This window comes from Cynocephalus volans, chromosome 10 (assembly GCF_027409185.1).
Source record: "Cynocephalus volans isolate mCynVol1 chromosome 10, mCynVol1.pri, whole genome shotgun sequence".
In the NCBI taxonomy this organism is placed as follows: domain Eukaryota; kingdom Metazoa; phylum Chordata; class Mammalia; order Dermoptera; family Cynocephalidae; genus Cynocephalus; species Cynocephalus volans.
In genome coordinates this window covers 45,872,213-45,884,919 of record NC_084469.1, presented here as the reverse complement: position 1 = coordinate 45,884,919, position 12,707 = coordinate 45,872,213, and the positions used below count along the sequence as shown (strand labels likewise).

The following is a 12,707-nucleotide window of genomic DNA, read 5'->3' as shown; positions in this document are numbered from 1 at the left end:
TTCTGTTTGTTGGTTTGCAAAGATACTTATAAAGAATGTGTAGTTTGGCAGTAGGTTCAGGGACACTTGAATGATCCCTCAGAATTATACCTCTCAGTGTTTATCTCTTTCAGTTGTTTCTATTGGGTCAGTAGCAATAGACGTTTAGGAAGGCAGCATCCAATAAAGTGAGGCCAATAGAGGCATCATGGGAGGAAACAGTTTATATGGCAAGGCTATCTGGTAAAAAGCATTATTTTCTTATGTGATGTTCTTTCTGTGTTTGGATTTTTTTAAAAAATGGATACAGGGTTTCTGGTTCAAAGTGGTAGACTAAATATTAGCACATGTCAAATTATAGTTAAGTCGCACAAGGGGAATTAATTCATAAGAATGCTGAGAAGACTGGGATATCAGTAAATCAAAAATTCTGGCAAATACCCAGAAGACACAGAGAGAATGGATAAACCAGGTAGTGGAAACCATAGCTCAGAGCATGAAAAGGAGAAATTTGTAGCAGAAGTGATTCTCCAGCCTGTCTACGAAATCTTCAAACTTAGCAGAGAACAGAAACAAGAATAAAGTGTTTAGGAAGCTGGATGGTCTTCTTTTTTAGAAATACATTATTGCAGAAGTTTTCAAACATACACAAGAGTAGAAAAGTACAACACACCTCGATGTGTCTTGTCACACAACTTTGGTAATCCTTTTTGTTTCGTTTTTATCCGTGCTTGCCATACCCACAAACTGGATTACTTTAAAGCACCTCTCAGACATAATCATTTCAAGAAGCTGGATGATCTTAAGTATAATATGAAAGCACATTTATTCTTTTTTCACCAAAAAAAAAGAAAAAAGAATAGAAATGCAATTATCAAAGAAAACTGGAAAGCCATATAGCAGAGCCATGGTGCATTCCTGACACAAAATACTTTGTACCACATTTTAAGCAATTAATGGTATTTATGAAAATTTGACTTTTTCACTTTGTGCATTTTAATGAGGAATGTTACATTTCTTTTATTAGTCTTAGTAAAATTACTTGGTTTTATAGTTTAAAATGTCCATCCAATCCATAGTCTTAAAAATACCATTAACTGATTTTTAATGTATAAGCAAAACAAAGACACCTGAATCTTTTGGGCATGCATGGGTAGAGGCATCAACAGATTGTTTTGATAACTAGGTGTATAGTGAATACCCGAAGCAACGTTTTTTTCTGATAGAAACTGGCAATTTTTCCTCCTTCTCATGTTACAATAGTAGGCCTGGAAAGTCCCCAGAGAGGAGTCACGTCTCTTCAGAGCCCTACGAGCCCATCTCCCCACCCCAGGTTCCAGTTGTGCATGAGAAACAGGACAGCATGCTGCTCTTGGCTCAGAGGGGAGCAGAACCTGCAGAGCAAAGGTGAGGAGAGCATGCACTTCCTAGCAGCAGTTTGCCTTCACTAAGGGGACAGGGGTTAGGACCTTAAAATTTTCCTTAAGTCAGTGCCTTTTACTCTTTTCAGCTGATACATCAGGATGGGACTCTCAGAGGATCATTAGTCTGTTTTCCTAGTGATCAAATGCTAGCAAATTTTAGCAAAAAACTGTAGTATTTAAATAGGTTAGAGAAAATTTGTTCATTATTCTTGAAATTAAGTCTTCTAAATCTTTCTTTAAAACCTTTTTTGTTGTGGGGTGGATCAGCCAACATTTGAGTGCTTCCCTTGTACCAAGCATTGTGGACTATATACGGAAGAAGGGAAGTAACGTTGAGCACCTGTGCCGAACTGCTTTACATATTTTATCTTATCTATTTCTACCCTAACATCAACCCTATGAATAATTAGATTTTTATCACCATTTGGATTAGATGCCTTTGATTTGGCCCCTTTCTGGTCATTCTCGATTGCTCCACCAGGGTGATTTGTCTAAAATCACAGAGTCAGCACCGAGTCATTATTATCATGACACTGGAGTTATTCTCGACCAGGCTTATGCCGCTCATCCAACTTCATTTCCTGCTACTTCACCCTTACTTATACTTTTTTCTGTTTCCATATCAAGTTGCTGGTTGTTCTCTGAATTCCTTTCTGTCCATACTCATGCTGTTTTCTGGGTGTAGAACACTCTTCCCTGATTCTCTGAGAGGAAGATAGGTGATTTGCCCGTGGTCATACTGGTAGTAAGGGAGAAAGTGCAGGTTTAAAAGAAAGTCTGACTCCAAACTGCTAGTGCATTTGTTACAGTGTGTTGTTATTTATTTATTGTACATATTCATAGGGAACCAAATAGATGTTGGTACCTTACAGTGAAATGAGGAAGAAAATTCATTTTTAGAGAAGGAGTAATGTTAAATTTAATTATACATCTACATGTTTCCCACTAAGTTTGTGAGTTTTTTGATGACATGGACCATGTCTTATTCATTTTTTTAATCACCTCAATTGTCTTGCTTGGCATATAATAAGTGTTCTTGTATTGAATGATGAATAAATCCACATTACCAGATTAGGTTATCAACAGCCTCATGTCCTCTCTTACCATTTCTGGCTCTAGCTAGATCCTTAGTGGCCTTAAGCTATTAGGGGAAACTTGTTTTTGAAAATGTGTTAGTATAGGAAGCTGCCAATGAAATATGAAACCCTTTACATTAAACTCAGTTCATCTGTTAGGTGGCCTGAAATAACTGTAACAAATAGGCAGTTTTATTTATACACTGTAGCTTTTCTGTTCAGGTCCAGCTGTTGACTATTTAGGCGTGAGCTCTTGCTATTTTATAGGCAATTGTGCTATTAGTTATGCTTTTAGTGTAATTGAAAGTAATTCTGCTAGTAAAATAGTTCCCAGTTTGTGTGGTAACTGTAAATATATCAATGTTAGTGCTCCTAAGCAGAGAGCACCATGATAAGCTGTTTCCAAGTTTTCCCATTAATATTCATTTGCTACTTGTTCACTCCTTCATAAGGATCTCTGCTGTACATTATTTTCACTCTAATCTCAACTTTATGACTTCATCTTTTAGAGCTAAAGCATATGACTATGTCCTCAAATGTACTAACTGGCTTACAGTCACCTATTATTTCTTAGGGTTATAACCATGAACACAGCATGGGTAAGTGGTAGTCTTCCAAGTACTCTATGACTATTATTATTATCATTAATAGGAATGTCTCCAGGGGTCGGAGTACATGATTATAATAGATTTAACTATATTCCTAACAGGAATGATTCCCGCTCACCAGGAAGTATGAGCTACTTGCCTTCATTCTTCACCAAACTTGAAAACACATCACCCATGGTTAAATCAAAGAAGCAGGAGATTTTTCGTAAGTTGAACTCCTCTGGTGGAGGTGATTCTGATATGGGTAAGTGGGATTTCTTTCATGAACCCCAAATAAAACATGCATTAATAATGATATCTCCAATGTTGCCTCTCCTGTAATCCTTGAGTTTGAAAACATCTGATCAAAGCGTTCCTAATTATTGAGAGGGAACTTGCTGCTTTCTGAAGCTGTCCGTTTTCTCTTTGAACAAATTGTGTCTAAGACATTTTTTTTCTTATGTGGGACGGGATTAACTTTCCATAGGTGTTTGTTTGCTTGTTTTTTACCCACTGGTCTTAGTTTTGTCCATTTGGGCTATCTCCATAGGACATCTCCTTAGATATCTGAAGACATGTCCTTCATGAGTCTTATCTCTATAAATAGCCCCAGTTTTGTCAGTTGTTCATCACGTCCTTGTTCTGAGTGCCCCAACCATCTCAGTTGCTCTCCAGGAAAGTATAGTATGATCTATACTAAACATCATTTTTAAGGTCGCTTAAGGTTGTATCAGCTTTTTTCTTGGCAACCTATATACACAGTTAAGTTGGTAAGAATATAGGATGTCAAGGTCTCCTGGTAGGCTACTCTTAATCTACACCTCTCTCTTGTTCTGCTTTTACAGCTACTAACTCCAAGGACAGGACAAGGCAGTCTGTGCTTGCTGTATTCCAACTATTTTTTCTACTCTACCAGTGTCTTTCTGGATCTCAGTTCAGTCTTTCAGTATTTGTATGCAACTGTGATAAGAAAAACGCATCATCTGAAAATATAAAACATCAGTAAAAATGGTCGCAAAAGGCTGTCTAGCACTTACTATGTGTTGGGCATTGTTCTAAACGTGTATATACACAGGGTACTTCAAAAAGTTCATGGAAAAATAGAATTAAAGATAATATGAATTTTTCCCTGAACTTTTTGAAGTACTCTCATATAATCTCATTTAATCCTCACAGCTCAACACACTGCACATTTAATGACCTCCATTTTGTATATGAGGAAACTGAGGTTCAGAGGTTTAATGACTGGCCATTACTTACTGGCATAACTAGTAAGTAATGGGACATGCAGTTCGGACCCAGGCATTTCAACTCCAGAGTCTGTGTTTCTAATGATATACTAACTAGCTTCTAACAGTCCTCTACTTCTAGCATCATTAGCCAGATTGTTGGTAAATATCCAGTAGGTGAAGCTCTATAGTAGAGCCTTTCCTCTGGGTTGATATACATCCAGTGATCAGGACCTCCTCATACTCTGCTCTTCAGCAGACTTGCTTGTATGATCCCCCTGTCTTATTTACCTGTTTTGTCTACCCATCTTATCCTTAATTATATCCAGTGACAGAGAGACTCTGGGTATTCTGTGATCTACTTTATTTCTGGGATCTACCATCTGGTCGTCTCTTGAACCTGTCCAAAGAAAGGAAATTGTAGTCTATGAACTGCCAGCTAGATGTGTGATTGGATTTATGCCTCTTTGTGATTAATAAATGTTGAATGTCAAAGAAAAAAAGGATAACCTTAGTGTACTTATCATTTGTGAACTAACTCTTAGTTACTAGATTCTCTTTTTAAGTGGCAACAAATCATCTAAAAGTTTAATATTTTAGAATGCTGACCAGAATTGCTATCAGGCTTACAGATATCCTTTCTTTTTTAAGAAATATTATCATTACAGTTTTTTGTCTTTGGTCTTCAACAGTTTTATCTATTATTTACAGCCTCAAATGTCACTAATAAAAATATGGTCCTGTCATTTTCAGATTCTTAGAACCCAGAGATGAATATCAAAGCATAGAGACACACAGATCCTAGAGTAGCCAGTTGTTCAACCGCCGCACCTTTGCTTGGTTTGCTCTTATCCTCTGTAGTCTTTGTCTTCACTGGGGAAAGATTCCTGATGGGAATGTCACATATGAGTTTAAGGAGCCTACTTTATAGTTTATTCTCTCTTACCTAGTCTGTGCTTAGGCGGTAGGTCTCTCATTCACTGATTCAATGTCTGTTGAGCGCACAGAGTACTGTATTGCGTATTCTTAGAAGGAGGGATGGACTATACTGTCTGAAAATGTATGATGAAACAAGGCCCCAACTTTATCAGGAGATAAAGTGTACTGATATCTTCAGGCAAGTACTACAAAATTGCTTTAGAGTTTGGGGTATTTTGGATTGCAAGAACTCCTTCTGATTCTGCAAAGGGAATATATTAAAGAACCAGCAGGCTCCTCGGACCCCATGGCACATTCAGTCCTCGTTGGGAAGTAATACTGAGAAATCAAAGCCATCAGCAACCAGGACAGCTTCACTTCAACTCAGTGTCTCTCAATTAAGTGTTCCCACCGAGGACATTGTCTTAGTTCATTTTCTGCTGCTATAACAGAATTACCAAAGACTGAGTAATTTATAAAGAAAAGAGATTTATTCAGCTCACAGTTTTGGAGGCTGGGAAGTCCAGGAGCATGGCACTGGCATCTGGTGAAGGCCTTCTTGTTGTGTTATAAGGCGATGAAAGGCATCACATGGCGAGGAAACTTGCAAGAGACAGAGAGGAAATCGGGCCAAATTCATCCCTTTTTTATCAGGAACCTACTCCCACTATGACAGCGTTAATACATTCATAAGGGCAGAGCCCTCATGACCTAATCACCTCTTAAAAGGTCCTACCTCTTAATACCATCGCAGTGGCTATTAAATTTCAACATAAGTTTTAGGAGGGGCATTCAAACCAAGTCAGACATCAGTGACTTTATTTTTTAAAAACTGTAATGCCTTAAAACTTACTTTATGTGATCTCTTTGCAGCTTTTGACAGTGAACCATTTCCCTTTTCCAGAAATACTCTTGGCTTTCAGACACTGTGTTCTCCCTGTTTTTTTCTCTACATCTTTGGCTTATCTTCAGTCTCCTTAGAAGCCCAGTCTTATCTTTACCTGGTCATTGATTATAAGTTCTCCCCAGCACTCTCTTCTCAGCCCTTTTCTCCTCATGCACTCTCTCTCTGAGTTTAAAATGTCACTTTTATGCTGAAAACTCCCAAATTTTTACCTGGATTCTATCTTTTTCTGAGCTCCACTTACATATTTTCACAGACCTCTTTTTTTCTTCAGTATCTTACTGGCTCCTTAAATATCTAAAATTGTGTTCAAGGGCCGGCCCGTGGCTCACTCGGGAGAGCGTGGTGCTGACAACACCAAGTCAAGGGTTAAGGTCCCCTTACCAGTCATCTTTTAAATAAATAAACAAACAAAACTGAGTTCATATTCCAACTCCCCACACAAAAACCTCCCCCTCCTTCCCTGATGCGGTACCTGCACTCCACTCCCCACTCTCTCCGTCATCCTCCCTCTCCCTCATCTTGTCACCTGCTGATGGTAGGTACCTCCTCCTGTCTCACCCACCTCCCGCACACGTCTCAGTATCTACCTTCCATCCCCCTCAGTTCTAAACAATTATCACGTTCTCTCACAACAGTGTGCCCCTCTATTTTAAACCAGAGTCCTCAAACTTTAATGTGTACCACAATAACCTGAAATATGTGAATACGCTTATTAAATATGTGAATTACAGGGCCCCAAGAATATAGGAAATTTACATTTTTACTAAGCATCCCAGGTGATTATGATTTGTATGGCCTCAGTACCACACTGAACTGTAAGCTCCATAAGTAAAGAAAGGGTTACATTGTAAGTACAGTGTCTAAGTATTATCATTGCTTGAACTATATGGAATTATCCTCATCTGACGATTTTTTGATTAACAAGAAGGTAATTTTATTATACTATATATAAAGTATTAATATTCAGCCAAATAATTTCTCAAAAGAATTTCTCAAATGAATGAATGAGTCCTATTCCACAAACTTTGTGATAACCATAAGGCTGTGTTATTTCAGGTTCAGTTTATTTTCTATGTTCTCTGGCCTATAAGTAAGACTGTCATGCATAGTCATTGTTTTATAGTTATTCCTGGAGATTTTTCTCTTCCTCTCATCAGTTTAAAACCTCCCTGATCAAGAAAGTGGGTTTCTCAGCACATGCACCTTTCCATCTTCACAGATGGCTCTCGTCCCTACGTAAGAGTCCATCCTTCTAGTCTCATCAGAAACTCCACATTTCTCTGGGACATCATTTGTTTAGCTCCTGCTTACTTCCTGCATTCAGCATCAAGTCGGAAGAAGTAATAGAAATACCATTTATGTCCCCAAATACCTTCCCCTCCTGGCACAATGCTTTATAGGTGGTTCCCAGGTCTTCTGTTGTCATTCAAACTGTACAAATTACAAATTGCACAGTTAGCAGTATTAAAACAATCAACAGGCAGTCTTTTGTCTTATCCAGGGAATATCCTGAGAATGTTAGAAGAATTTCCAATTAGCCATGGTAGGGAAACACAGTCATTTTTACACTATTCATTGAGGTGGCTTCTCCTGGATCTAATCTCAGGCTGCTTCAAACCTGTTGATACTTGCTGGGGTCAAGAGTCTAAGGTTTCTTCTTTACTAGGATACCTGGATTCCTGGTCTGAGAGCAACCTGTCCTACTTGTATTTCTCCAGCAGTACAAAGTTTCTTTACTTTCTCTGGGTAATATTGCTCCTGTTTTGATTTTCCTACCTCACCCAATTTTTAATTTCCTGATTTCTTTTTAAAAGAAATTGTTATTGCTTTCATTTTATCTTCACCTAATGGGTGAAAAATAAGGTTGAGATTGTGGAAAATAAAAAGATTAATCTTATTATAGGATTTTTTTGAGACTGTTTTGATGTACATGATTATCACTTCTCAATTAACTTGAATGTTTGTTTAAATACAGCAGCTGCTCAGCCAGGAACTGAGATCTTTAATTTGCCAGCAGTTACTACGTCAGGTAAGATTAATTTTTTTTTTTTCAGTTTTTTTCTTTTCTTTTTTTTTTACATCAGGTAAGATTCAAAATACATTATTTACCAATACAAAATTGGCACAGTAGAAGTCAATCCAGCAAGTATGGGTAACTGATTCACTTGGCAAACAGATTTCCTTGAGTTACAATTTGTGGATTAACATGGCCTCTGGGCTCTCAGTGGTGTTCTAGATGACTTGCTGAATGCTATGTGTATTCAGTGGGCTGAAGGGCTGTATGTTGTCTGTTCATGTCCGTTTCCTGATCTGCCTCTCAGAAACAAGCGGAAATGCTTTTGGTTGTCTCTTCCAGGCTCAGTTAGCTCTAGAAGCCATTCTTTTGCTGATCCTGCAAGTAATCTTGGTCTAGAAGACATTATCAGGAAGGCTCTCATGGGAAGCTTTGATGACAAAGTGGAGGATCATGGAGTTGTCATGTCCCAACCTGTGGGAGTAATGCCTGGTACTGCCAACACTTCAGTTGTGACCAGTAGTGAAACACGGAGAGAGGAAGGGGATCCATCACCTCATTCAGGTAAAGTTTCCATTTTAATGGTTTTCTGCTGCTTTTCCCAAGAAAAAGCCAGTTTATTTCCCAAGTTCTGATGGATCCACTAAGAGATTTCATTTATATCTTTATGTGCTCAGGGTCACTTTTGAGGGTTTTAGTTCCTTTTTTTAATTTAAAATTTTAACCTGCACAGACATTATAGTAACATGAGTAGAAATAAAAAGAAAATTTTTGCCCAGAATGTCACCCCCCCTGCATATCAGTTTTTATATTTGTTTGTATCTAGTCCTTATCTGTACACATACATTGTAATTATAGTACAAATATAATTTCATATTCTGGTTTTGAATAAAAGCGACTTACTATTGTGATAAAAATGTTAGGCTCAGTATAAAAGAATTGTAAGCCAAAGATGAAAGTAGGAAAACGGGGGGTGGGGACCAATCCTTTAGATGACATCACCCAGAAAGCTAGTGCTGCTGTTTGATAAGCGTCACTCCAGACATGTCTCTGTGTAGACACAGATAAAAAGACAGCTCTGGAGTGAGATAGTTCTGTTGACACCAAGCACACCAAAACCCATGATGTTTATATATAATCTTTTCCTTAAGCTTGTGCTTAAAAAATTACCTTAAGGGCAGCAATATTTCAGTTTTAGTTTATTTTCCTCTGTCATCTTCAAGTAAAAGATCTCACTGTGGTTAAGGAAAAAATTAAAGAGATTTGAGGGTTTTTTGTTCTTAACCTACACATATTAAGACAGTGTCGACTTACTTCCTGCTCTAAAAGATGAGCATCGTCTTCCCCTTTCTGCTCTGACCTTCCAATTTCTATTGATGTGAAGTGTGTGTGTGTGTTTGAAGGTTACATTACTGGTGACTGTTATCCGCTGGTGACCTGGGCTCTGATCTCTTCTGAGATCTTTTCGATGTTTTGTTCTAGAGCCCTGTCAGGGGTATACCAGTCCTGTGAACTTCTGCTGAGTTCACCAGCTAAACAGAGCCTGGAAAAATAGAAAGGGCCGTCAAGACTTGCCGAACCTCTGCTGAGGTCCTGGACTGACATGAAGGGACTTCTGTTGTTTTTTCCTTGACATATTATTTCTTTGACTAATATATTAACTACTCTGTTTGCTTCTCTCTGTAATAGGGGGGAGGGGGAGGTAGGCAGGGAGGATTTATTTTTGTCAACCTGCCTTTTAGCACCATTTCTGTACTCTAAGGCCAGCAAAGAAGTTTTGATGTTTCAGAAATTTCAGTTCCTTGGTTACCAAATTTTTAAGTTTATGGCATGAGGACATATCCCTTTTTTGTCTTGGTTGCTAGTGAAATTTTGGCTCTCTTTGATTTCATTTGGTGCTAGGATCCAGATTCTTCATGCTGTGCCTTCCTGCTTTTTTCATTTAGCATTATATACTCATCAGTGTTTTGATAGATTTTTAAATTGAGAACTTAAATACTATGTATTAATAATTTAACTTGAATTTCACTTTTAGGAGGAGTTTGCAAACCAAAGCTCATCAGCAAGTCAAACAGCAGGAAATCTAAATCTCCTATACCTGGGCAAGGCTACTTAGGGACTGAGCGGCCCTCTTCAGTCTCCTCTGTACATTCAGAAGGGGATTACCACAGGCAGACGCCAGGGTGGGCCTGGGAAGACAGGCCCTCATCAACAGGTGAGGAGGTTGAACTACTAGAAAATGAGACTTAAAGCAATTTATGTCACTACCTTGGTTATTTCTATCTTATAAAATCGAAAACTTTTATAGTTTGGAAAACTATATTCCCATTTCTGTATCATTAATAGGTTCCACTTCCAGAACAGAAATTAAATTAATATAATCTCAAATTTTAAGGATGTAAGGTCTGATTACCATAAACAAAGAGCTATGAAAAAATTCCCCTACTTCTGTATCATGCTAATAACCAACATTTGCTATTTGCAAAGCAACTAAATCTGTATTTTCAGTTGTTTCATGAGTTGTACCTAAATGTAAAATGTTACTCCTAAGGTGACTTCCCTTTAGCCTTTCATATAGACATTCTTAGAGAAGGTTCTTAGGGAAATACTAAGAAATCAAAGTCAGAAATGGGAAGAATAGTTTAAAAAACCATCATCTCTCTAGGTTCACTACATCTACACAAACTAGTACTCTAGAATATTTATTTATGGTTTCCATTTTGTGCCTTTTGTAAACTTTTTAAGAACATAATAACTGTGATCATGGTAGTTTTTAAAAAGGAACAGACTTTTTTTTTTTTTTTTTTTTAATAAAACTGGGATGTTTGATGTGGACTTTAGGGTTTCAGAGAATTATAAGGCATCCTTTACGGATTAAATACACAAACAGGGCACCAAAAAAATGGAAAGTGTGAACTCCTGAAGACATATATAAATATCGTATAATATTATATTACATCAGTAAAAGACTTTTGCTTTATAAAATGATCGTGCATGCTGCATGCAAAGTGGTTGTGTTTGAAAACTTACGGCCTAGACCAATGATGGCCACTTATCAAATCTCTCTTAGGGAAGGATTTGTTAGATGATGGCATGTGTTATATTTTAAGAGTTCTTAAGCTGTAGGCTTTCTGGAGACAATTAACAATCTAGAAATTGACAGAAGGTAGCAGTGCCTATTAGTTAATATATCCCACTTCTAAATATTGTAAACTTCTAAATCTACCCAGCAAGATTCAGCAGACACTATGCACCCTGCTGCCCCTCAGCCTGCTTAAGTTCCTGGGTACTTGTCCACTTGTCTTCTGAGAACTGTACTCCTGCATTTCTCTTTAAGAAAGTTCTTGGTTTAACCAGACTCTTTCAATTACAGCTTAATATTCAATAGGTCCACTTGGATGCTGCAAGGCAACACCTGACAGTTACAGATTTAACTAAAAATCTAGCCCTGGACTTTCTCTTCTGGGCTCAGCAATTCTCACCCATGTGCTCGCTCATGTTATTCATACTTTTTAGACTCCCACCAATTGCTGTGTGTCATTGGCTAGACTCTAAATAGTGAAAACTTGACCCTTCTGTGTGGTATTCATTTTGCTTTCATAGTGTCACTTGACCATTTTAGTAGAACAATCCTGTCCTACCCCATCCTGCAGAAGTTGAACTGGATGAAATAGCAAGTATGCTCATGACAGTGAAACCTAATTTTTCTTTTGTCAGGCTCAACTCAGTTTCCTTATAATCCTCTGACTATGCGGATGCTCAGCAGTACGCCACCAACACCGATTGCATGTGCCCCCTCTGCTGTGAACCAAGCAGCTCCTCACCAACAGAACAGGATCTGGGAGCGAGAGCCTGCCCCACTGCTCTCGGCACAGTACGAAACACTGTCGGATAGTGATGACTGAACTGCACAGAGAAGGGATGGGGGGGTAGGGGGGGAAAGGTGCTGGGGAGGGATCTCTAGTTTTTGGTGGTTTTATTTTTAATTGCAGGTCAAAAACCTGCCCTCCTATGACTTGTGCCCTGAGACTTTTCAGGAGAGCCAGGGCCACGTATGAAGAAGAAATGATGGAAATTCATTTGGAGTGTCAAATGGGAAAAAACAAAAAAACAAAAAACTGCCTTTGATACAGGCAATTCAATGGATTATAATAATAGTGGAGGGTTGAAATGTAGAGTTTTTAAAAGTGGACAATTCCTGTCCTTATATCTGTTTGTAAAGAAAACCATAATGTCTTTAAATCGCTCTTCTGTACTGTAAATAGATTACCTTTTTGCAGTGTATCCCCTTGCTGTAGTATCTGGTGTACTTATGTTCAAATCAGCACATCACGTTTAGGGGTAACTTTTTAAAATCTATCTTTTTAACCCTAGCCTTCTAAACAACCTCATACAGCCCCGTTACATAATGTTGGCTGTCACGGGCATTGTACTTTTATCTGATTTTGTTTCTTCTAAATTCAGCTTCCCAGTGATGTTTAAAATCTTGTGAAAATGTTTAGATTTTTAACACAGACCCTGTCATAAAATCTGTACATTAGGGTCAAAAGGTAGGAGCAACACAGTTCTGCCA

At 38.1% G+C, this 12,707-nt stretch overlaps 1 protein-coding gene across 14 annotated transcripts in view; it reads left to right on the top strand.

Annotated features, from left to right (window-relative positions):
• The window catches only part of NCOR1 (nuclear receptor corepressor 1), a 148,219-nt gene extending 136,164 nt beyond the window's left edge, over window positions 1-12,055 (top strand). For 11 of the 14 annotated variants that reach the window (XM_063110379.1, XM_063110376.1, XM_063110381.1 and 8 more), the window contains 6 exons: window positions 1,243-1,386; window positions 3,189-3,331; window positions 8,096-8,149; window positions 8,477-8,698; window positions 10,170-10,349; window positions 11,852-12,055. In XM_063110379.1, the coding sequence (XP_062966449.1) occupies window positions 1,243-1,386; window positions 3,189-3,331; window positions 8,096-8,149; window positions 8,477-8,698; window positions 10,170-10,349; window positions 11,852-12,039 (931 nt within the window). In that variant the 3' untranslated portion in view covers window positions 12,040-12,055. The remainder of the gene's footprint in view (window positions 1-1,242; window positions 1,387-3,188; window positions 3,332-8,095; window positions 8,150-8,476; window positions 8,699-10,169; window positions 10,350-11,851) is intronic. The other 3 variants (XM_063110371.1, XM_063110377.1, XM_063110372.1) reach the window with 3 other exon arrangements.
• The last annotated feature ends 652 nt before the right edge of the window (window positions 12,056-12,707 follow it).